Consider the following 25,952-nt stretch of genomic DNA (forward strand, 5'->3'; position numbering starts at 1 on the left):
GGATCCACATGGATGCTCAAATGAATGCCACTGAGCAGCCATCCACATATCATCAAAATGAGTGTGGATGGCTGCTCAGTGGCATTCGTTTGAGCCTGTTGATATCGCAGTCCGGACTGCTTATTTTAAATTTACTGTTTTGTATTTATATGTTTGATTACCTTGCAAGGTTTCACTTTTTTGATTAAGGTTTGTAATAAAGGTTTTTGTATTAAACTGCAATATACTACTCTGCTTGGGTTTATTTAGAACCGCCTTCTTCACAGTCTGTCTTTACAGCTGTTTTTGTTTTTCCTGTCTAAATTGCCTTAATGTGTGTGAGCATGAATGTGAGTTAGGGACCTTAGATTGTATGCTCCTTGAGGGAAGGAACTGATGTGAATGTACAATATATATGTAAAGCGCTGCGTAAATTAACAGCGCTATATAAGTACCTGAAATAAGTAAAATATATTTAAGAAGCCTTCCTATTGATTAGTACAACAGCTCCTTCTCTTGCGCCCATACCTTTTTAATACAAGAAAGTTTTTTTTTTCGCTCTCTGAGCTTCTGGTGTTGGACATTTTAATCTTACTTCATCAACAATGATGGCTGACAGCTGGAGTGTGAAGGATTTTTCCATTGTAGTAAGAGGCACTTGCTGAATCACGTTACCTGCATACATGCAAACATGTTCTTGAAGGAAGGCAAATTTAGGAAAGCAATCCACATTTTTCTCTGCTTTTTATGCAAGTGTATGTGTTCGTTTCAGAGAGGCAATGCAAAGAAGAATAACCACAAACAAACAATCATAATTTAGTTTATTGTTGTCAGATCACTGAACCATAAATTATGTTTGCTGCAGGCTACTGGATGTTGTGGTGTGCTTTTTGCATTTCTGAACCTTATTCACTAAGTCAGCTCAAAGAGTAATGGAGAAACCAATAAGAAATCATCTCTTAAATGATCTAATGACAAGAAGTGTCTGTTCTGATGGAATGATACATTTTCACATCATCATTAATCTTTTTACTGCTTTCTTGAATCAGACAAGTTGAAGCAAACCTTAATATGCCTGATTTATTAAGCAGATGTTTAGGCTCTTCGATATGACGGTATTACATAGCAGCCAATCAGTTTCCAGATTACTGCAATCAGCTCAATTATGAAATGGTTGGTTACTACAGCTTACGGCACTTTGCACAGGTCACTGTGCTATGCATTTTCACACTGAATAAGATTATGAAGGAGTTTTAGAAGTGGAAACTTTTGAAAGTTTAGGGTAAAGTGGGGAAAAGTAAAAACCTCTCTTGGGTATTTATGTTTCTCTCCCTGTTCAGAGAATCACTCTTACTGTCTTTCTTGGTAACCACTGTCATCTAGACAAAAAAGGTAAAGGAAAATATCAAATTTTACATGCCCCAGTGACAACTGTCAATGTATTCCTCTAGCTTACTTACAGAGGTTTTAACAATGCCCCGCTTTATTTAACACAAGATAAAGGTTTTGGCTAAAATTATCCTTTAAAATGAGATAAAGGTTTTGGCTAAAATGATCCTTTAACAAGAGATAAAGGTTTTGGTTAAAATTATCCTTTAACATGAGATAAAGGTTTTGGCTTAAATTATCCTTCAACAAGAGATAAAGGTTTTGGCTAAAATTATCCTTTAACATGTGATAAAGGTTTTGGCTAAAATTATTCTTTAAAACGAGATAAAGGTTTCTGCAAAAATTAACCTTTAAAATGAGATAAAAGTTTCGGCTAAAATTATCCTTTAATACAACATAAAAGTTTCAGCTAAAATTATCCTGAACACCAGATAAAAGTTTCGGCTAAATTTATCCTTTAACACAAGATAAAGGTTTCAGCTAAAATTATCCTTTAACACGAGATAAAAGTTTCGGCTAACATTATCCATTAACACCAGATAAAGGTTTCGGCTAAAATTATCCTTTAACACGAGATAAAGGTTTCGGCTAAAATTATCCTTTAACACGAGATAAAGGTTTCGGCTAAAATTATCCTTTAACACGAGATAAAGGTTTCGGCTAAAATTATACTTAGCACAAGATAAAGGTTTCGACTAAAATTATCCTTTAAGTGTCACAAAACGTACAGTACGTATGCATGTTCATCTTCCAAAGTGCAATCATAGGTCAACAATCCTTTCTGAGGAAGGTTGGGGCAGTTTCATAATCTAACAAGTGTGTAGAGAAACACATTATGCATCCCAGGATAATCTGGTTACTAATTGATCATTCCAAAGAATTTTGCGCACTGATATGGAGGCGTCTTTAGAACATTTTATATTAGAATATACAGTCATTGCACTGCCTGCCTTTTTTAAATAATTGCTTTTACATCTCAAACATAGTCATAGGACTATCTATATACATAACCAAGTCTTAAAACACACACATAATAAAAGACTACATCTTTTCTAGTTAATATGACATGGGTTTTACTACATCTATATTTGTTAATGGCAGTGCCACTGTGATGATTATCCTATTTTACTTTGGATTAAGTTGGCATCATGGCGGGCCAATCTAACAGTCATAACCTGTTTATCAGTTAAAATACAGTTGAGCTTTTCCAAAGGAATATTAACCCACTGGACAGCATAAAATCATCCAAAAGTCCTTTTGGTTCTAGGTGTTTAAGAAGTCACTTCGTGTTTCATTGTCAGGCATTGTAAGTTCATGTGTTGAATCAGAAATGGAATTTCATGCCACAACTACCTGCATGCTAACGAGGGGTCAGATTCTGTCTTAATGGCAGTGTTACTTCTAACCATTCTCCTGGTTTGTTTAAGACTGATTCCCAAAATTTCTTCTCCTGTTCTGTAGAATCCATCCAGCTCACAGGGACTTCATAACTATTACCTGGAACACATAAAAACAGATCCACTAATTGACTTATCACCTCATTCTTAAAATGAAACCTTTAAAGGTGAACTCCATGTAAACAGCTACATACACAAAATACATACATATACGTGAGACGTTTTATTTGCTAAAGAGTTTGTATGTCTTTCCATCCAGTCCAGAAATGTATACAACCTCATGACACAGTACAGCCAGATAGATGAGACCACATATAATCAAGCAATACAACGGTGTACACTTCTAGCCTGCCGAATGGACAGTGCACAAAGCTGACTTATCGATCAGCCTTCTACTTTTGCTTTTTTTTTCCTCCTATTAGCATGTTCCTTGTCAGTTTTTCTTTTGCATGCAACCCTCTTCATTGGCTTCCAGTCCCTGACCTTCCTCTTTCAGTCTGATTACTGGTTTAGGGCCTATTCGCACCAGATGAACTGGGATGCATTTTTTAACATATCTCTACTGCATAGACAGCCCAAAATCCTGGTTATCCTATGGCCACAGTTTACACCATTGCAGTGCAGTGAAAAAAAGTACAGCAAGCTGCATTTTTGCATGACAAACACAAGCAAACATATGTAAATGTGCGGAAACGCACCACAACGCAGCGCACATTCCAGGTGGTCAATTATATGTGGTGAATGGGGCACTGGGGAGGGAGCACTAATTGGAGCACTTCACACAGAGAATTGCTATGGAGAAGAAGATTTCTTTGGAACTTTCATACGTTTGCATAATTATTGGGACTACACATTGGTTTCAAATTACCTTTATACACCGTTTGATTGCATTGTATATTTGCTATTTTTAGCACTATTTTCGTTTGAGCACGTTGAATATACATATTGGTTTTTGTTTTAATTGTCAGCCCATAGGGCATTGAAACATATGCACATTTGTAGGGACCCTTTATGCAGTAGGTTGTTTATTTATCCACAATTGTTTAGTAGAGGCAGCGCAGCAACTTTTATATTTGAACTTACACATTTGTTCACATTTGGGGTTTTTCTAGCAGCGGCCAGTCTAACTGATTAGTCCTCTGCACAGGCTACACTTACATCTTTGATATCCTGATAGAGATATGACAGAAGAATAAAGGAGATATACAGAAGAGTTTACCTTTGCCTGTGCTGAGACGAATGCCTCCCAGTGGTTTACTAGATATGGTTCCTTGGTCCCAGACTGTGAACTCCACACAGGCTTCAGACAGGTCCTCTGAACGGAAACCATCATATACCATTGTATGATTGTACAGTGGCCGTAGACTACGTGGAATTACTCTTGTACGTTGAATACTGGATGGACTGTCATCTGGGAGGACACAACTAGACAATGCATGAACATGACTGAGAAATTGGTGGTAGGTAAGGTAACCAAGGACTTGCATAGAAAGTAAAATAATCAAATAATAGGACAAAGCAGTAACAAGGACTTATGGTAGCATACCAACATAAATCAGTAAACACAATGACAAGGTTGAAAAATATAATAGTTACTTTACCATTTTACATAAGAGCTGACACGCCCTGCTTTATGGGGAACAAGCTGCTGAGCTTCCTTTACCCAAATGTGAAGTTCTCCAGAAGGTGGAAGACCTAAACCTGAGGGAAAGAAAAATGCAGATTTGCATCAGACTTCAGCTGGTTCCACTCAACTTTTTAATATTTGGTTTTCCCTGAATTTAACTTTTGCCTTTAAATAGGGCAGCAAAAAGAAGCATATATTGTTAATAACTTTGTTATTACTATACATTTTCTTGTTCAATATACAACAAAAGGACTTTACAATTTGGAAACCATCTCTGATCTTATATATCATAGATGTAGAAGGGACCAGCAACCTGCTTTACATACTATGGCGCTGGCCAAAAATGGTAATCAAATATATGGAAATGTGCTCTAGAAAAGCAAAGTGTTACTTCTGGGTTATGTGTCCCTTTCCTTAATGGATTTTACGATAAGTACAAAAATGTATTTTCTTTATTATTTTTATTGATTGAGGGACACAGGAATAGCAGAAAATCTTAGACGAATGATATGTCCAACAGCAGTCCAAACTGAGGGTCAAGCAGTAATCAATGGGTAAATTCAACAATGCAGAAATCACATGCAGCCCAAAACAATAAACATAATACCACTCAAATGCCCCTCCAAACCTGTGGCAGTCGGATCAGCATGTGCAAAGACTGGTGCAAGACAGACAGAATCAGCTTGTCAGGCAGCAGTAGACGTCAACCAAAATGGTAGCCATATGCACACAGGCATCGACTATGTCACCCTGATTGAAAAAGGCTGTCCTATAACAACAGGAATCTCAGAATCCAAAATAATGCCATGATTTTCCCCTGGGGTTACTGGTGAACAGCTCCACGGAAAAGTAAGGGAGAGTATGGACTGAGGTCAGCCGAAGCAGCAGTACTGTCCTCTGATTTTTTTTAAACAGGTATCATATATATGTATATATGCACCAAAGAAATAAGGAAGTGATTATAACTCATATCATCAATACAAAATTCCTAAAAATAAAAAAAATCTGTTCAAATATACAAGTAACATAAATCAGCATTGATCCTAATAAAAGTTATTTTTTCTTCACTGCCTTTCAACTCAAATTCATCTTCAAATGCATCTGCATCTTCATCTTTCAAATACATCTGCATATGTCAATCCACTGCCTATGGAAAGCAGTTCAATTTATGATATAACCCTTATTTTTAGGAAGGTCAAAAAATGCATGCAAATCAGCAGCAATCTGACTCAGGATGTCAGAATCTTCATGTCAAATGGTAAGTAGGAACTCATCTGCCACTTTGATTCATTAAGAAAATATACACTGCTCAAAAAAATTAAAGGAACACTTTTTAATCAGAGTATAGCATGAAGTCAAGAAAACTCCTGGGATATTGATCTGGTCAGTTAAGTAGCAGAGGGGGTTGTTAATCAGTTTCAGATTACCAACAGGTGCACTAGATGGGCAACAATGAGACGGCCCCCAAAACAGGAATAGTTTTACAGGTGGAGGTCACTGACATTTTTTTCACTTCTCATCTTTTATGACTGTTTTTCACTAGTTTTGCTACCAGTGTCACTACTGGTAGCATGAGGCAATACCTGGATCCTACAGAGGTTGCACACGCAGTCAAACTCCTCCAGGATGGCACATCAATAAGTGCCATTGCCAGGTTTGCTGTGTTCCTCAGCACAGCTTCAAGAGCATGGAGGAGATTACAGGAGACAGGCAGTTACTCTAGGAGAGCTGGACAGGGCCATAGAAGATCTTTAACCCATCAGCAGGACCGGTGTCTGCTCCTTTGGAGGAAGAGGATGAGCACTGCTAGAGCCCTACAAAATGACCTCCAGCAGGCAACTGGTGTGAATGTCTCTGACCAAACAATCAGAAACAGACTTCATGAGGGTAGCCTGAGGACCTGATGTCCTCTAGTGGGCCCTGTGCTCACTACCCAACACCATAGAGCTCAAGTGGCATTTGCCATTGAACACCAGAATTGGCAGGTCTACCACTGATGCCCTGTGCTTTTCACAGATGAGTGCAGGTTCACCCTGAGCACATGTGACAGACATCAAAGGATCTGGAGAAGCCTTGGAGAACATTATGCTGCCTGTAACATCAATCAGCATTACTGTTTTGGTGGTGGGTAAGTGATGGTCTGGGGAGACATATCCATGGAGGGCTTCACAGACCTCTACAGGCTAGACAATGGCACCCTGACTGCCATTAGGTATCGGGATGAAATCCTTGGACCCATTATCAGACCCCTCGTTAGTGCAGTGAGTCCTGGGTTCCTCCTGGTGCATGACAATGCCCGGCCTCATGTGGCGGGAGCATGCAGTTTCTGGAAAATGAAGGAATTGATACCATTGAAAGGGCCCACACTCACCTGACCTAAATCCAATAGAACACCTCTAAGATATCATGTATTGGTCCATCCGATGCCACCAGGTTGCACCTCAGGCTGTCCAGGAGCTCAGTGATGCCCTGGTCCAGATCTGGGAGGAAATACCCCAGGACACCCTTCGTCGTCTCATTAGGAGCATGCCCCAAAATTGTCAGTAGTTTGTATGGCCCCCACGTGCTTATATGCATGCCTGAGTACCATTTTGAGTCGCTGTAATGAAATTTCAGCAAAATGGACTAGCCTGCTGCATCATTTTTTCACTTTGATTTTCGGTCTGTCTTTGAATTCAGTCCTCTGTAGGTTGATCATTTTCATTTCCATCAAACTATGGGGCATCCTTACATTCCTAACACATTACCCAATCCATATCAGTATAGATATCCAGCACAATATTTTTCCACATTGAAATCTGATGTGTTCTCAAAGTATTCCTTTAATTTTTTTGAGGAGTGTATGTTGCAATATGTTCAAAGAAGAGAGAGCAAACTTCTCATAGTGAAAACTGCTAAAAAGACTTTGTTTCAAAGATAAAATCCAAAAACTCACATTAAGGGTCCATGCATACCAGGCTTTAAAAACGCCCTTTCTCTTGGCAGGAAAAAACACTCATATAGAGCGTTTTTGTATACGCGTTTAGGAACGTTTTGCCAGAAAACTCACAAAAAAACAACCAGAAGGGTTTTACTTTCTGCCTCTAAATGCAGAGCTTAAAATATGCCTCTAAACATCCTAATATGCATGGACACATAGGATAACATTGAGCAGTTTCTACAGGAAAAATGCAAAACTCCTGTAGAAGCAGCAATTTTTAAGCCCAGTGTGCATGGACTCTTAAAGTGTGCCTAACAACACTATCATAGGCATATGGAAAACATAAAAGTGTCTCCTGGTAGCGGTATTATGATTAAGGTGTATTTTACAAAGCTCACTTCCCGAAGATCACAATTCAAGATAGTCTTGCAATCTTCAGTCCAGCAGAGTCCAGGTAGGGCCTCCAAAGCTATTGCTGAGGATATGCCGTTCCGGAAGACTGCTTGATTGAGACCAACTCAAGTACAATATAGATGTCTTGACTGAAGGGGAAAAAAAATCTATGAAGTAGAAAGTATGTTTATACAAGAGAAGGAAAAGTAAAAATATAGTTAGAATTTTCATCTAACCAACCTAGAATATTAGCAAAAAGCTGAGGCATGAAAGTTGGAGGCAGAGTTATACAGGTGACTGGCTTAATATTTTTTTGTGTCCCAATTCACTGAAGGCAGCATGAAAATCCATTGGTCTCAGATTACCTACTAATCCTGTGTCCCTTAATGGACATATTTATTTGCATCTCCAACCTGAGATTTAACAATTTCTTGATCTAACACCTTATATCAAAATAGTTTTTTTCCTTTATTAAAAGATAACAAAAATATGTTTCTACCACAACAAAATATTGCAGATTTGGAATACTTCTAATTTGGGAAAAACAGAACAGAACTTGGATTTACAATTACTTTACACTTACATTTCTCTTAATGTACAATATTTGTTTCTCTGCTTCTTTTTACTCTCATTTTATGGACAATAAAGCAATACAAACTTACCTTCAGCTCCCTGAGGAGTAAACTTGGCCGCCAAGTTAAGTCTTCCCCGACTATATAAGAATTCTGGTGAGAGTGGAGTCTGTGGGAGATATGATAGATCATATGTCTGCACCATGATAACTAGGTTTTGAAAAAGTCATAATAAAACTAAGGGGTCATCTACGTTTTGCTTTGTGAATAGCTCAGCAGTTGCGTGAAAGTCACAATATCCGTAATATTCGTAATATGTGTGAAATGTCAGTTTCTATTGCCTTTTGTAGGGAGAATGTAACATTCCCCAACACTCAATTCTAGGAGGAAAAAGAAAAGCCTTAAGAATATTCCACCATAGATAGCTTAACCACTTGCCTACCAGGCACTTATACCCCCTTCCTTACCAGGCCAATTTTCAGCTTTCAGCGCTGCCGCACTTTGATTGACAATTGCGCGGTCATGCAACATTGTAACCATATGAAATTTTGATCATTTTTTTCTCACAAATAGAGCTTTCTTTTGGTGGTATTTAATTGCCACTGGGCGCTTTACTTTTTGCGCTATAAATAAAAATTGCAAAAAATTTGAAAAAAAAATTTTTTCTTTTTTTCTATTATAAAATTTTTCAAACAGGTATTTTTTCTCCTTCACTGATGTGCGTTGATGAGGCAGCACTGATGGGCACTGATAGGCGGCACTGATTGGCACTGATAGGCAGCACTAAAGGGCACTGATAGGCAGTACTAATGAGGTGGCACGGATAGGCGGCACTGATAGACAGCACTAATGAGGTGTTACGGATAGGCGGCACTAATATGCAGCACTGATAGGCGGCACTGATAGGTGACACTGATGATGGGTACTGATAGACGGCACTGACTTGCATCACTGCTGGGCACTGACTGGCGGCACTGACTGGCACAACCCCTGGGCACTGACTGGTGGCACTGACTGGCAGCACTGCTGGGCTGCACTGGTGGGTGGCACTGGTGGGCAGCACTGGTGGGTGGGCACAGGTGGGTGGCACTGGTGGGCACAGGTGGGTGGGCACAGGTGGGTGGCACTTCTGGGCACAGGTAGGTGGCACTTCTGGGCACAGGTGTGTGACACTGCAGAGTGGCACAGGTGGGTGCACTGCTGGGCACAGGTGGGTGCACTGCTGGGCACAGGTGGGTGATCTGCTGGGCACAGGTGGGCGGAGCTAGTGGGCGCACTGCTGGGCACAGGTGGGCGGAACTTGCGGGTGGCACTGCTGGGCACCGATCATCAGGGCACTGATCATCAGTGTCCTGATGATCGGTGCCGATCCCCGCTGTGACAACTGCCGGTTCTCGGCAGTACTTTCCTCACGATCTGACAGCGTGAGGAAAGTGCAGCCGAGAACCGGCACTTGCATTTCCCTGTGATCAGCGTGTCATTGGACACCGCTGATCACGTGGTAAAAGGCCGCTGGGATCGGCCTTTTACCACATCACGTGATCAGCTGTGTCCATAGGACACAGCGATCATGGAGATCGCCGGGTGGGCGCCCCCTGGGGCGCGCAGGAGAGCGCGTTCTGGGGGGACGTCATATGACGTCCACCCAGAACTGGCCGGCCACAGTGAAGCCGTCATTCGGCTATCTGCGGTCGGCAACTAGTTAATACTAGTGATGGGCCATACACCTCCCTGTTCAGTTCGCGGTTCAACATTAGAACCTAAGGAAAGTTCAACTGTAAACTTCAAATCCAGGGGACAATTCACTAAGCTGTATCTTACTGCATCCGAGTATGCAAGCATGCAGTAAGACACTGCACAGCATTTTAAGTCATGCAGTATTTTTATTTATTTCAGGTACTGAAAGCGCTTTATTTTAATAGTGAAAACCATGCAGTAATGTATCATCAGTCAGCAGGGTTCCCTGCTGACAAGCTGAATTAAAAAGAAAAAGAATTGCTGGCATTAAAAAAATAAGCAACAAAAAAAAGATGTGGGTCCCCCCATCTATACAAGCCCTGGTATGAGTTTGGAGGGGAATTCCCATGCGAAAAATGGCTTGGGGTCCCCCCAAAATCCATACCAGACCCTGATCTAAGCATGCAGCCCAGCAGGTCAGGAAAGGGTGGGAAGAGTGACTGCCCCCCCTCTCCTGAGCCTTTAACAAGGGGGCCCGCAGACCCCAGCCCACCTCTATGTGAATGAGCATGGGGTCCATAGTACCACTTCTCATTCACAAAAAAAAGTGTGGTGTAAAAAAATGACAGTAGACAGTCTTTGGCTAGTCCTTTTTTAAAAATACAAAAATAAAAATATGTCCCCCGAAGTAGATCCTACATCAATCACGACGCTATCTGCCATTTGCCATTGCCATTTGATGTAAATAATTGGGCAGAGCTAGTGGTGAGGTCACTGCTAACTCCGCCCAATTGTGCTGTGAATGGCCATTGCACCTGACCTTTGACAGAGCGCATACATTGTGGGGTGCGGTGGGCGAACTTAATTTTGACTCGAAAATCAAGCCCATCACTGCTGCAGAGCTGCAGGTTCATTCACTATTTGGGAGGCTCAGCAACTGACCGAAAAAATGGGTGTTTGTTCTGCCAAGACAAGACATGACCAATCCCGTTGCTTCCTCCGTGCCAAATAACATCTCTCGGTCCCCACCACTAAAATAAACAAAAAGTGGGGGTCTCCCGAGTGACATCATTGATCAAAAATTGACATGACATGGTCATGGCCTTATTTGTTCAATTACTTCATTGTTAAGGGAATTTTAATTCGCTCTGCAAAAGGCAATAGAAAATTACATTTCATACATATTACAAACATTACAGGTGTTATTCATGACTTTTCAGAAAATGCAAATTCGCAAAGTTTATATTTTAGTATATTGCAGTTTATCATAAATGTGGTGGCTGCATTATTTTTCTTTTTTTAGGCTTTATATTCACCTGGTGATTTTGTGGTAAAACACCTCTTGTCTTAGGGTGACAATTCTGGCTCTCTGTACTGTATCTGTAGAGGACCAGTGTTGTCAATGTAGCTGAGAAAGTATGCTATGAATACCTAGCCTCCCTCCTTATCTCCATATTTTAGGAATGTTTTGTAGTCCACAGTGAGAGGTAAAAACAATGCAAATAATATCACACAGGCAGAGCAAAGTAGGTTATCACTTTACAAGATTTCCGGAAGCCCTGGAAGCTTAGTATCAGCATTAAATTAAGCCATGTGAAACGGAAAACACAACAATCTGCCAATTAATGTTTCATTTGTTTTCCAGTTTTGAATCACAAATCAACCAGAATTGCTGTGAAAGTGAAGTAAACCACTACAATAGCGGTGCAAAGGTATTTTCATTCAATGTTCACCCCAGTTTAATTAGTTTTCACTTAGGAAGGCGAAGAGCATATTACCATGGAAAGCTCAAAATCATGCAATCAAAAGTTTCCAAAATTTCCACATGTAAGTTCACTGTGTGCCTGTACACAATCTAATTGCTTAAACTGAACAGTTAAGTGCATGTCAACTAGTTATCTTTTTACTGCTCATAAGTGCCAACTTTACCTTTGCAGAAAAAAATAATACATGCACATATTTTTGCAGAAAAAAATGTGTATTTATTATTTTTTTCCTGCAGAAGCCTGCAAAGCACTGCATACATGATCAGTGGGTCACAGGTGCAATGTCAGGCTCCTGTAGACAAGTCCTACAGCTTTCTGGTGGAACCTCTGTAAAGGCTTTCTGTTTGAAGGCTTGTAAATGGACTACAGGGGTGGTCATCAGTGCCCTAGCAGTCCATTGAGAACTACAAGCTGTCTGCCACAGTGGAAGATGGGACTTGTTGTTTTCTCACAGGTTGCTGTAAATGAATGATATGGCTGTGCAAAGGGAACCCAGCAGAGTCATGGTGATTTTGAAATGTGACAACCAATGTGGGGAAAGGAACCCCTGCCCACTATCACAGGGAGGGAGGGGGGTTATCGGGAGGTGGGGGGGAATTGAGCATGTTACATGTTAAATATAGGTATAATGTGCCCAAAGGCAGTACTGCTTGGCCCCTTGCTGCTATTTTGTTTGTGTCTGTCTTTCTCTCTCTCCTGGAATTGGTTACGGAATGATGTGCTTTTAAACATAACCCTTCAGATTGTACCAGTGAATTTAGCTCCATGTATCCTAAATGGATCTTGGAAAGTTACCTAATAGCAACATCATTTCATGAAAACTCACCCTAGGCTGAAGGTTGTGCCAAGCTGGTTGAGTTTGGGTCCAGTCCCAGGTTGCAAGATCCAGTTCTACCTCTCCTAGAAAAACGTTCCGTGCCAATGATCCCCGATGCCACACGGACAGGTTTAGAAAACGACTTTGTATTTCCGATCTCTCAAGTTTGTACTGTCACACAGGAAGAGACACTATGTATCACAAACACCATCTGTGGCTCAAAGATTTAATAAGCATCCATTAAATACTATGTTAACCTATAAAATATGGTCCATGATTAGCTCTACCTATAGTCTCACATGTCCAGCCAACTGTTGTGTAAAATTAAATCATCTTAGCCAAAGTAAATAGTTTGTAATGAACAGAATTATGCTCATAAATTCAGCACAATATCTGCATTTATATGTCACGCCATATCAAGTCTTCGTACTTTAGCATGGAACCTTTACATAATTTATACTCCAAGTACACAATAGATTATAAATTCAACCTAGGATTAGAGTTTAACTGTTGCCATGCAATTGCTTCTCAAAAGATGGAAGAATAAAACATCTATGGTTCATTTTCTGAAAAAAAGAATTGTGTTTGAAAAGTATAGAAGGCATAGGGACTGGTATATTTATTTAAAGCTCATGACAACATGGCTGTCTAATATTAGAACTTAGCTATGCCTTTGTGTTTTTGAACCGTGCTGTATTGTGCATCAAACTATGAAACAACATGGAAAAAGCAAATGTCATCTCTCTAGTGTCCACTTATATAGTGCCTGTTATGCTTTGCAGCAAGATTGTGAAGATGAATTTTGCCACCAAAGTCTGTATTACTGCAGATGACAATTATCAGCACAATCATTTATTTACACCTAATTTATATAATTCTGAATACAGATGATCATTTTAAAGTATATGTTACCTTAAATACCCTTTTCTTCTACTGTAGGTGTGAGTTCACATATTTGTATTTTATAAATCATAGTCTCTATCATTTTTATCTACTCCTTCCATCTGAAGTATCTGGTTGATCCTGCCAGTAACCTTTCTTCCTTACGCAAAGCACAAAAGCTGATCTGTAAGGCTGGCCATACACTATACAATTTTCTGTCCAATTTCTGCCCAATTACCTTTAGATTTACCTTCAACTATGTAGTGCAAGGGCCTGCCTAATTGGACACAATTGAAAGTGTTGTTTAGGTTTGAACTCATATTATATGGTTTTTGGTAAATCTAAAGCAAAATTCTCAAGAAAATTGTATAATGTATGGCCAGCCCTAGCATGGTCAGTTTGCATCCTTTGGCTGGCCATTCAGGTACAGGACACTGTGCAGACACACAGCATGAATTGAGAAGATTGAGGTTATTGCACAGTTACACTGACCTTCAGAGTCTCATTGAAAAGTGGATCCAGGGTCTTCTTCTTTACCTTTGTTTTTCTCTTGCCTTGTACGGATTTATCAGGTAGTAAATAACATTTTACATATCTGGTGTTATAGGAAAGAAAAAGATGGTACTATGGGTCATGGCTAAAACAGAAGAATTAAATGATCCTTTTCTGCAAATAATTAAAACAACATCAAGTGTTTAAAAAAAAAACGGCTTTGCCTGGAGAACAGTGGGAAAATGCACTGAAAGCTGTATATGCCAGTTCCCTTAATGCCTCCCAGTGCCTCTCACAACTGTATCTCATATTACGAGTGCATTACATTGTTGTAAAACTGTTCAAAATGGGTCTTTTGTCTGACCCGATATGCCCTAAATGCAATAGGGACCGTTGGGATCTAATACATATGTTGTGCAGGTGCCCCAAATTGCACAGATACAAGACATATGTTCTTGCCACGATTAACAGTGTATTCCAGACAGATATACCTTCTGACCCGACGCGTTGTTTGATGGGGATTCTAGATGATATTATTTTGGATGCCTTTATAAAAGAAGCTGTTTCCAGGGCACTGTTTCAAGCACGCAAAACTATACTTTCTCACTGGAAGAGTAACTCTCCTCCATCCCTTAGGGAAAGGATTGACCATAAGGGTACCACCCTAAGGTATGAAAAAGTAATTTATGAACACCGTGGCTGCTCTTCCAAGTTTGAAAGGGTGTAGGGAAGCTGGCCTGATGTACCAGGATTAGATCCAGTGGATCTGGTCATTGATAAGATTTTGGGATAAGTTGTGGATATACAGTTAGGTCCATATATATTTGAACACAGGCCCAATATTCATACTTTTCGCTCTGCATGCCACCAGAAAAAATTAAAATTAAACAATCCGAATGAATTTGAAGTGCAGACCTTAAGCTTTAATTCAAGGGGTTGAACATAAATATCAAGTCCAACTTTAGGAACTGCAACCATTTTTACAGTCCCTCCATTTTCAGGGGCTCAAATATAATTGGACAAATGAATATACTCATAAATAAAATGTTCATTTTTAATATTTAGTTGAGAATCCTGTACTGGCAATGACTTCCTGAAGTCTGGAACCCATGGACATTACCAAAGACTGGGTTTCCTCCTTTCTGATGCTTTGCCAGGCTCTAACTGCAGCTGTCTTCAGTTGTTCTTTGTTTGTGGGTCTTTCTGCCTTTAGTTTTGCCTTCAGCAAGTGAAATGCATGCTCGATTGGGTTGAGATCAGGCGAATGACTCGGCCATTGTAGAATATTCCATTTCTTTTCCTTCAAAAGCTCCTGGGTTGCTCTTGCAGTGGGTTTTGGATCATTGTCCATCTCTACTGTTAAGCGCTGTCCAATCAGCTTTGCTGCATTTGGCTGAATCTGGGCTAACAGTATATCTCTAAACACTGCAAAATAAATCCAGTTGCTTCTGTCTTTTGTCACATCATCAATAAACACCAATGACCCAGTGCCACCGGAAGCCATGCATGCCCATGCCATCACACTGCCTCCACCATGTTTTACAGATGAAGTTGTGTGCTTTGGATCATGAGCTGTTCCAAGCCTTCTCCACACTTTCTTCTTCCCTTCATCCTGGTACAGAATAATCTTAGTTTCATCCATCCAAAGAATGCTTTTTCAGAACTGGTCTGGCTTTTTTAGATATTTTTGGCAAAGTCTAATCTGGGATTTCTATTCTTCAGGCTTTTGAATGGTTTGCACCTTGTGGTGAACCCTCTGTATTTGCTCTCGTGAAGTCTTCTCTTGATTGTAGACTTTGACAATGATACGCCCACCTCCTGGAGAGTGTCCTTCACTTGTCTAGATGTTGTGAATGGGTTTTTCTTTACCATAGAGAGGATCCTGCGATCATCAACCACTGTTGTCTTCCGTGGACATCCATGCCTTTTTATGCTGCTGAGCTCACCAGTACATTCTTCTTTCCTCAGAATGTACAAAACTGTTGATTTGGTCACTCTTAATGTTGCTGCTACCTCTGTGATGGATTTGTGTTGTTTTTGAAGCCTTATAATGGCCTGTTTAACTGGCATGGGCAGCTCGTTTGAATGCATGATGTAGGTTCACAGCAATAGATTCCAAATGCAAATACCGCACTTAGAATCAACTCCAGACCTTTTACCTGGTTAATTGATGAAAAAATATCGAAGGAGTAGCCCATACCTGGCCATGAAACAGCTTTTGATTCAATTGTCCAATTACTTTTGGTCCCTTGAAAAAGGGGGATGGCTACTCTTAAGAGCTGTAATTCCTAAACCCTTCCTCCAAATTGGATGTACATACCCTCAAATTAAACCAGAGTGTGCACTTTCAGCCCATATCCATTACATAACTACATCTTGAATATGTTTTGGTAAATACCTGAAAAAAACTAAAATTGTGCCTGTGTCCAAATATATATGGACCTAACTGTATGTCTGTTAACGGCTGGTAAATACTATAGTATTTGATTCTCATGCATGCCTTGGAAATACACCCGTTATTGATGAACAACAATAACTGATGCCTGATTGCAGCTTTGTGATTATGAGAGCTGTACCTGATTCATTACTCCTGTACACCATATTCAAATATTGCATTGTGAGCATTTCTGGAACCTGTGTGCTTGAACATGTTCTAATAAAACTTTTTCTGACAAACAAAAAGCGGCTTACTAAACGAAGATGTCCCTGTCTTTCTGCCTTCTGTTTAGATCTAAAAAAAAATTGCTTTAATTTCTAAAACAGGGTTTGGTTTTTAATATGGAAATCAACTGATCTCCTAAACCAAACACTCAAAATAATTTGGTGGCTGCACTGCCTTGCTTTTTAGATTATTGGGAATCAGCGGTGACCACACTATGTAGTGTGAATGACACATGAAACACAAGAAAAATTCCTACAGGTACATGTGGTACATTAGTTCTCAGAAATACAAACATGTGTAATCCTGCAGCTCACCTTGATGTCATCCCTGCTGAATATCATGTTTCTCCTGCCAAACCCACGATAACTATTTAATTTTACTTGAGCAATATGTACCTTCTAGGCCTAGCACATACTTAATACCTTATTTGATCTAAGTGATTAATGCTGGCCATAAACAAACAGATATTTTATCAGAATGATAAGTCAGGAGGTATCTGGCCATTTTTTCATGAGTGTAGTGAGCACTGGTACTTGCTGCGATCCTCACTTTATGGTTACAGCAGTACATGGGTGGTACTTTGAAAAATTCACTCTTCTCAATTAAAGAATGAAAACAAATACAATTAAAAAATATGCATCAAATCAAGAGTATCTCTTGCTTTTATTGGGCAGTCTAAGTTAGAATTAATTAATGGGTAACACTTCATTGTCCTCTAGATTTAACCATCTTTTTGATCACTTTACTTTCAGCCCCCTCTCAACTCACGGGTTTGAAGACTGGCTTTGGGCTGCTGTCAGGTCCCTGCATTGTATAACCAGGATTCTCAGCTCCTTCTTGGGTGAGTCATACTGAAGAGAAAACTGGATCCAGCCTTGGATTTCTAGGGAATGGATTTCACCCGCACTGAACAGGCTCATCATACTGCCAGAGAGCTGCAGGAGAGAGGTTTGTTGCCAAAATCAGCTATGAATACTAGACTAAGGATTAGGCAGAACATTCATTAAAACTGAACCGATTCTCCCATTTACACAATTGAGGTGGATGGTCCCTGCTGCTCTATTATATTCTGACAGCTGGGAGACTCCCCTGCTGTCAGAATGCGCATATCAGCACTACAGCCTATTGCCTGCAGTGCTGATAGAGCAGCTTTTATCTGACAGGGTGGTTGAACAGAACTCGATCTGTACACTGTACGTCTGTACAGTGGCCACACATGTATTGAAATTCAGCTAGTCCCTGCTGAACTGGCCAGATTTTGATCTATGGCCAGCTTAACAAAGACGAATATGCCATCCAAAAAAAAGAAGTAATTGAAAACAAATGTGGCACGAGCAATCATCTATGAAGTAAACTTTTTAAAGGAGAAGTAGGGCCCTTCTCCTTTGGATCACAGGAGTGCAATTCGTTCTGCACTAATTACATAAAGTCCAGTGTTGGCTGACACAACTCAACTCTGGAGAGATTGTGACTCTGACATTGGGATCCACCCAGATGCCTGGACTGACAACTGGCTCAGAGCCTGTTGAGAGCCTGAGCCAGCCACTCCTGCCCCCTCCGCAGCCTGGTGAGTGCTGGAGGGGCAAAGCAGAGAGCCGGTGACTGACAGCCACCAGCTCGCTGCTCATTGAAGACCAAGAACTGAGTGATCAGTGGTCTATGATTGCTCAGTTATCGATGTAAAGGTGTAAGTTTTAATCCCAAACTTCTCTTTAACCAAAGTTATTTAATTTATAAATCTCCAATGTCTACCATTTTACTAAAATGAAAGTGATGTAGCAACACATAATAGACTCAATGCATTGTTCTGTTCGGGTGTATTTCTCTTGGTAAATGATATCACTCCTTAAAATAACACTGGTTTTAGACTGGCGATAAACTTTTAAAGGGGTAGTAAACTGTGGTCATTAAAAAAAAATCCCCTGCAGTAAAATGGCATAATGTGCTAGTATGCAGAACATACTAGCACATTAGGAAATACTTACCTTAGCAGGAAGCCCTCCCATAGTACACTGTCACCGCTGACAGGGCTTCCATCTTCCTCCGGTCTTCGTTCCAGATGCGGTGGTTCATGTCCTTTGAATGGCTGAGCCATGATGACTTCACACCCGCGCATGCGCACAGGAGTCATGGTTTATGGCACAGAGCTCTGAATGGATGGTACGGATATGCCGTCCCTTCAGAGTGTGCCAGTGATGTCACCGGCTGCATCCAGTGTGAATATCTCCTAAACTTGCGGCGTTTAGGAGATATTCACTGTACCTATAAGTAAGCCTTATTGTAGGCACACATTCTAAAGCGGACTTTACTACCCCTTTAAATATATTTTCACCTTTGCAGTGAAATTTGAGAACCCGAACTATATGTTTATCATGTGTTCCCATTCATGCAGCATAACTAAAATTATTTTAAAAGAATATTTTTTTTCCTTTTTAGTTGCTTATTTGGAGCAGGTCTATACAAAAGAATCTGTTGGCAGCTTCGCTTAGTTTGAAAAGTTGGCATTGTAGACGGTAAGGGACAAACTGGGGGCAATGCTATGACATACAATGTTTTGAGATCTTCCACTCTCTTTTAGATCAGACAGTCCTGCAAATATATATTTGGCAAATTACAAACTACAAATTTTCCCCCTCTTAAACATACATAGCAAGGGAGAAATAAAGCTGACCATACATTACTAGACTTTTTAAATTCAGATACCTACATTCTTGATATACAGTGCAGATCAGTGAATTTCTCTGCTGGGCTATTTTATGACAGCCAGCACCAGTGGCTGTCCGAACATCCCAACAGTAACTGCATCTGACTGGATGCTGTTACTTTTAGCTGGCAAATTTCTGCCCCCAAAAAAATAAATTCTCGATTTTCAGTCAAAGGATGTAAGCTGGGAGGGGGTCAACAGGGCACTCACCCAGCAAATGCTGACTAATTTACTTGAAAACAGGTGAAATTCTAATCTTAGTTTAAATAAAAAATTTGAGTCCTGGATTTTCAGAAAAGAGCATTTAAAAAAGATAAGCAGATTTTTTTTTTAAAGCTATGCCATGTGAATGGGAACACTTAACAAATATAAAGTAGGTGTTATCTCAATTTGGCTGCAAACGTAGAAATACAGTTTATGTTTTGGTAGGGTTTCAGTAGGTGTCAGATGTGAGAATTCAGGAAAATGAGCTGTTTGAGGTGGTGATAAAATGAGATAAAACAACAATTTATCAGAAAACAAAGCTTTCTAGAAAACAATAACAATTCAACACCTTAGAGATATTTTATGACGAAACTATTTTGAAGTTATATAAAGAGTAAAGGTAAAATCACTCATCCATTTTTGGTGAAATAAACCTATTGCTCTTCTGTTACAAAAATATGTAATTGTATCCTTTAGATTGTAAGCTCCATGAGCAGGAAACACCTATTCCTTCTGTATTGAACTTCATTCTAACTGTACTGTCCCCACGTATATTGTAAAGCTCAGCGCAAACTGTTGGTGCTTTATAAATCCTGTATGATAATAATAATATACTAACAGAGATAAAAGTAATATATCTGTTTCTTACAGATTTATTTCCCAGAGTTGGCACCGATGGACTATAACTGAGGTTCCTATGTCCATCACCTTCCGAGCCCGTTTGTAACAGGTCATTTTCACTGTGATTTTCCTGAAAAACAAACAGGGAAGCAATTGACACATACACTGTAAAACTATGATATGTAACAGTAACTCCTCAGCTTTGGAGAACAAAAGGTACCTCCTTCCTCACTTACTCACTTACTGTATATACTTGAAAATAACCAATCTGCTGTTATTTGAGCTTCTCTTAAAGCAGAACTAAACTTTCTCAATCAACATTAACAATTTTTAATCCTTATGCTGCTAGCAGTAGTAAATAGATAGGAAAGTATATTATATTTACATGTTTTAAACTGTTTTTTTTTTTTACATCTCTTCAGTTGCTTCCTAGCCTAGGCCAAAATGATGTCATACATTGTAGGAGTCTTCAGGGGCATTATTTTTTCTTTCATTTGGAGGGCAGGTGGGTCTTTCTCAGCTAGAGACACCCTCCTGCCTACATGCCTGAGCTAAGGGCATATGGAGTCATTGTAGCAAATGCTACATGAATCATCCATCCTTACTCAAGGTGGCTGCAGCTAGAAATGCTAGAGGGTGTTTTCAGAAATGATTTCTTAGTAAAATAAAGCATGGAGACATGGATGGATGAATTAGCTTTGAATATTAAAAATGAATACAATAGCATTTTCAGTTTGTGGTGTTCAGATACAGTTTACTTCCACTTTAAATATAGAAACCCATGAGTAGAGAACTCACTGGCAAAGACGTCCTTAAGAGAACAAAACTGCGGCTTAAGATGCAATATTTATTGAATCCACTTTAACTCCCTGGGTAAAAAGAAGTTCTGTCTACAGTAAATGCCACATGTGAACAATAGGGCTTCCAGATCAAGCACTACCTCCTATAGAGGTGTTAAATTAGGAAACATTGAGAACATGTTTATCAACCTTTATGATACTCACTTCTGGTAGCAAAATTATTGGAGATAAATTTATTTCTTCCATATCGAGTTCTCCCACACTAGGGATACGACGGCGCATAGGGATGGGATCTAGAAGCAGGAGAATCAATAAAATGTTTCACTGTAAACATTTTTTTTTAATTAAAATAAAGAATATCAATAAGGTATTAATAAGGTAAGTTTTACAATCATATGGTAACATGATAGAAAACATTTAAGGAAAGTAATATAGGAGCTCCAAAGGTCAACTTTAATTTGAAGATGGAAAATCTGGTTCTAGTAATTACAGCCTGGCTCCATTACTTAAAGTGGAATGCCAGGATAACCCTAACTACTCTCCCCCTCCTAACATATATGCTAACTAACTTGTGTAAGAAAGATGTATGAGCAGTGTTCAAGTCAAACTGGGACCTTTGACTTTATACTGTATAATAAAAGAACAAATTTCAAGGAGTGGAAACTGCATTTATTTTTCGACATACTCCCTGCTACATTTATCCACTTATTCCAGCGTTTAACTAATACCTGGAAAGCTTTGGCATGGAAAGATTTGTCAGTATGTCTAAACGATCCTAGGGCAGCCTGCTTCACTTCATCATCAGTGATGAAATGCTGACCCCTAGGGAACTCTTTTAGGGGTTCAAACAGGTGGAAATCACTCGGAGCGAGTCCAGGCTGTAAGGACGATGTGGCAATACCTCCCGGCCAAGTTGCTGTAATGTGCACTGAGCATGAGCTTGTATATTGTCCTGGAGAAACAGGGCACCCTTAATGAGCAAACCAGGCTGTTTTTTCCCCAGACGCGTATGCACATCACTCAGAACATGACACTAATATTCACTGTTGATAGTGGCACCACGGGGTGGAAAATACATGTGAATAATGCCACATTTGCCCCAGAAAACACTGGCCATCACTTTACCTGTAGATGCAATTGTTCAAAAATTTTTTGGTGGTGGTGAGTTCGCATGCTTCCACTACTCCGATGCTCATTTTTATTCCGGAGTGAAATGATATGCCCAGGTTGTCTTGGTACCCATCGTGCGATAACATATCTTGTGTTCACCGCTCCCACATAAATATTCATCTCTTGTGCAATTTCACAACAGGTTATGTGTCAATTAACCAGGATCAAGCGTTCCATGTGTTGAATGTTTACAGGAATGGCTGCTGTGGGTTGGGAACCACCATGGGATCGTCACTGACGAATGTATGGCCATCTTTGAATTGTTTACACCGTTCAAATGTCTTACTGAGTGTCTCATCACCGTACTGTGCTTGAAGGTTTCTGTAGATATCAGAGGTTTTTACGCCTTCATTTACAAGAAACTTCATCACCACATGCTGTTCCATGCACGCACTAACAATGTTGTCTGCCATCTTGATTAACGGTCTCTGGACTGGCCTGCAGCATGTGCAGGCCAGTCCAGTCCTATCAGTAATAGGACACACTTTCCACTTAATACTGTGTGTTAATAGCACTAGCATCCTTTTTATACCTGTAAAATTAAAAGTCCCGATTTGACTTGAATGCCCCTCATATATACTGACCTATTATCAAGCTGTTCCGATCCGGCCCCATGATCCTGCTACCCTGTGTTAGCCAACGCTGCTTCAGGGGAGAGCACTGACAACAGCCTACAGGTGATGTCGCCCTCCCAGGCATTACCAGTCATTGTCAGAGCACCCTCTCCTCTACCCTGCAGCTGGAGGTGGCTGACACAGGGGGGATCACATGGCCAGAGTGGCCTGAAAAATAGGTAAGTACACTACTTTGCAAAAGTTTTAAGCAAGTGTGAAAAATGCTGTAAATTAAGAATGCATTCAGAAATAGAAGTGTTAATTGTTTACTTTTATCAATTAACAAAATGGAAAGTAAATGAACATAAGAGAAATCTAAATCAAATCAATATTTGGTGTGACCAGTTTTTGCCTTCAAAACAGCATCAATTCTTCTAGGTACACTTGCACTCAGTTAGTGAAGGAACTCAGCAGGTAGGTTGTTCCAAACATCTTGTACAACTAACCATAGATTTTTTGTAGATGTAAGCTACCTCAAATCCTTCTATATTTTCATGTAATCCCAGACAGACTCCATGATGTTGAGATCTATGGGGGCCAAACCATCACTTCCAAAACTCATTGTTCTTCTTTACACTGAAGATAATTTAATGACTTTGACTGTATGTTGGGGTCACTGTCCTGCTGCAAAATAAATTTGGGCCAATCACACGCCTCCTTGATGGTATAGCATGACGGATAAGCATCTTCCTGTATTGCTCAGCATTGAGGACACCATTGATCCTGATCAAATCAACAACTCCATTTGCAGAAATGCAGCCCCAAACTTGCAAGGAACCTCCACCATGCTTCACTGTTGCCTGCAGACACTCATTGTATCACAAACTGTATTCTGCTACAGCCAAATATTAAAAATTTTGAATTATCAGTCCAGACCTGCTTCCAATTTTCTGCACCCCAGTTCCTATGTTGTTGTGCATAGTTGAGTCGCTTAGCCTTGTTTCCATGTCAGAGGTATGGCTTTTTGGCTGCAACTCTTCCATGAAGACCACTTTTGGCCAGACCTCTGGGTGTACTTGGGTTCTACTGGTTTCTGGCAGTTCTGAGCTGATGGTACTGCTGGACATCTCCCTATGTCTAAGAGAAGTAAGCATGATGTGTCTTTCATCTGCTGCATTAAGTTTTCTTGGCCAACAACTGCATCTACGTTCCCCAACGTTGCCCGTTTCTTTGTGCTTCTTCAAAAGAGCTTGAAAGCCCAGTCTGATTTGAAATTTTTGCCTGGCAGAGACCTGATGCACTATAACGACAGTACCTTGTGGGGTTGGTTTACTAAAAATGGAGAGTGAAAAATCTGGTGCAGCTCTGAATTGATACCGCTGAAATTGAATCAGCTTCCAGTGTTTATGTCAAAGCCTAATTGAACAAGATGAAGGTAGAAGCTGATTGGCTACCATGAACAGCACCATATTTTGCACTATTCGGTTTTAGTAAATCCTTGTGCCTTGTTGGTGTGCTCAGTCTTATTATGATGTATAACCTGTTTCAACCTACATATGAAATTGATGATCATTAGCACCTGCATGGTATAATTGGTTAATCATACGTGTGACTCTAATCCTACACAATCCATGATTTTGTGCAAGTGTACAAAGTGTGCAAGTATAAGAATTGATGCTGGTTTGAAGCCAAAGGGTAGTTACATCAAATATTAATTCTTTTTAATTTTTTTTTTCTGTTCGCTCACTTTTCATTTTGTAAATTGCAAATTTACTTTACTTTACCTTACTTTATAGCTGCCTAAAACTTTTTCAGAGTACTGTATACAGATCTTTCTTAGACAGGTTAGTAAGCATAGGTGCTAAGAGGGGGCAGGAACAGTCCACCGCTGGACATGGGGGAGCACGGTTTTCCAGAAGACCAGAGGAATGGTTTTCCCAGAGTTCCACTTTAGTAAATCAATGGTATCTGATTTGATATCATAAGAATTACAGCTGCAAAGCTTCCAATTTAATCAGAGGTTTGCCATGGCATCACTCTCTTATTTTCAGACAGGACCACTTTAAATAAGGCAGGTTCTTTATAAACCTTGTTGTTTAAATCTTGTTAGAACTGGGTTGTTATGTCTGTTTAAAGAAATTTACATAGCTTAAAACATTCTGTTACCCACATAAATTATGGTTTTCAATTCCTTATGACCAGAGCCGTATTTACCATTCAATATAGTATGTTTGCAGCAGAGGAAATTCCAGTTGATTGGACAGCTCTAGTCCTGGCTCAGCAGGGGGATGACAGATCCTGCAGAGAGACAAGGACTCTCACACAGAGAACAAGGGTCCTCCTCTGTGTCATGTTGGCAGGTGATAAGCTTTTCTACTTAGGTTGTGGCTTTATAAAGATAATGGTAAGACTTTCTTTTCAATCCTTTTTAATACACCTGTAATGTATTTAGCCGATTTGAAAGGAAAGCTGAGATTGGCTTTAAATTGATGTTTTGTAAAGACTTCTCTATGGACATGATTATTGAAGGGTAGACCCATTTAATTACTTGCCCTTCTGAGGATTTACCCCCCTTCCTGACTAGGCCATTTTTTGCGTTACGGTGCTGTATTACTTTAACTGACAATTGCGCAGTCATGCAACGCTGCACTCAAATGAAATTTATGTTATTTTTTTCTCCATAAATAGAGCTTTCTTTTGGTGGTATTTGATTGCCTGTGTGTTTTTTATTTATTGCGCTATAAAAAACAAACGACCAACAATTTTGAGAAAAAAACAATATGTTTCACTTTTTGCTATTAAACATGTCCAGTAAAAAATTTTTAAAAAATCTAATTTCGTCATAAATTTAGGCCAAAGTGTATTTTGCTACATGTCTTTGCTAAAAAAAATCCCAATACGTGTAAATTAATTGGTGTACGTGAAAGTTATAGCGTTTGCAAATGGCGGTATATATACCGGGATTTTTTTATTTTTTTTTTATTTTTACTAGTAATGGCGGTGATCAGCGACTTATGCCGGGACTGCGGCAGGCATTCTGACACTGGGGGAACTGACTTGGTGTCACTGACATCCCCAGTGACACAATACAATGATAAGTGCTAATAAAAAGCACTGACACTGTACTAATGACACTGGGCAGGAAGGGGTTAACATCTGGGGTGTGTTTGTGCTTCACTGTAAGCACACTGCTTTGCAAGTAGCTGACAGGGGAGAGAACTGTTCTGTTTGCAAACAGCCCCCCCCGTCAGAGATGCTTGGCAATCACTGGGCACTAACGAATCCGGGACCATGTGATTGACAGCCAAGGTCATGAATCGTGGCAC

At 39.9% G+C, this 25,952-nt stretch overlaps 1 protein-coding gene across 3 annotated transcripts in view; it reads right to left on the reverse strand.

The window, feature by feature from the left end:
• Positions 1-783: 783 nt before the first annotated feature.
• The window catches only part of SYTL1 (synaptotagmin like 1), an 81,210-nt gene continuing 56,041 nt past the window's right edge, over positions 784-25,952 (reverse strand). For all 3 annotated transcript variants that reach the window (XM_089686241.1, XM_089686243.1, XM_089686244.1), the window contains 9 exons: positions 21,107-21,195; positions 20,131-20,232; positions 17,342-17,508; positions 13,912-14,014; positions 12,547-12,708; positions 8,368-8,446; positions 4,367-4,466; positions 3,985-4,190; positions 784-2,865 (listed from right to left, as the gene is read on the reverse strand). In XM_089686241.1, the coding sequence (XP_089542367.1) occupies positions 2,729-2,865; positions 3,985-4,190; positions 4,367-4,466; positions 8,368-8,446; positions 12,547-12,708; positions 13,912-14,014; positions 17,342-17,508; positions 20,131-20,232; positions 21,107-21,195 (1,145 nt within the window). In that variant the 3' untranslated portion in view covers positions 784-2,728. The remainder of the gene's footprint in view (positions 2,866-3,984; positions 4,191-4,366; positions 4,467-8,367; positions 8,447-12,546; positions 12,709-13,911; positions 14,015-17,341; positions 17,509-20,130; positions 20,233-21,106; positions 21,196-25,952) is intronic.

The sequence above is a fragment of the Staurois parvus genome, unplaced genomic scaffold (assembly GCF_062004578.1).
Source record: "Staurois parvus isolate SC_StPar_1 unplaced genomic scaffold, SC_StPar_1.0 ptg000394l, whole genome shotgun sequence".
Lineage (NCBI taxonomy): Eukaryota > Metazoa > Chordata > Amphibia > Anura > Ranidae > Staurois > Staurois parvus.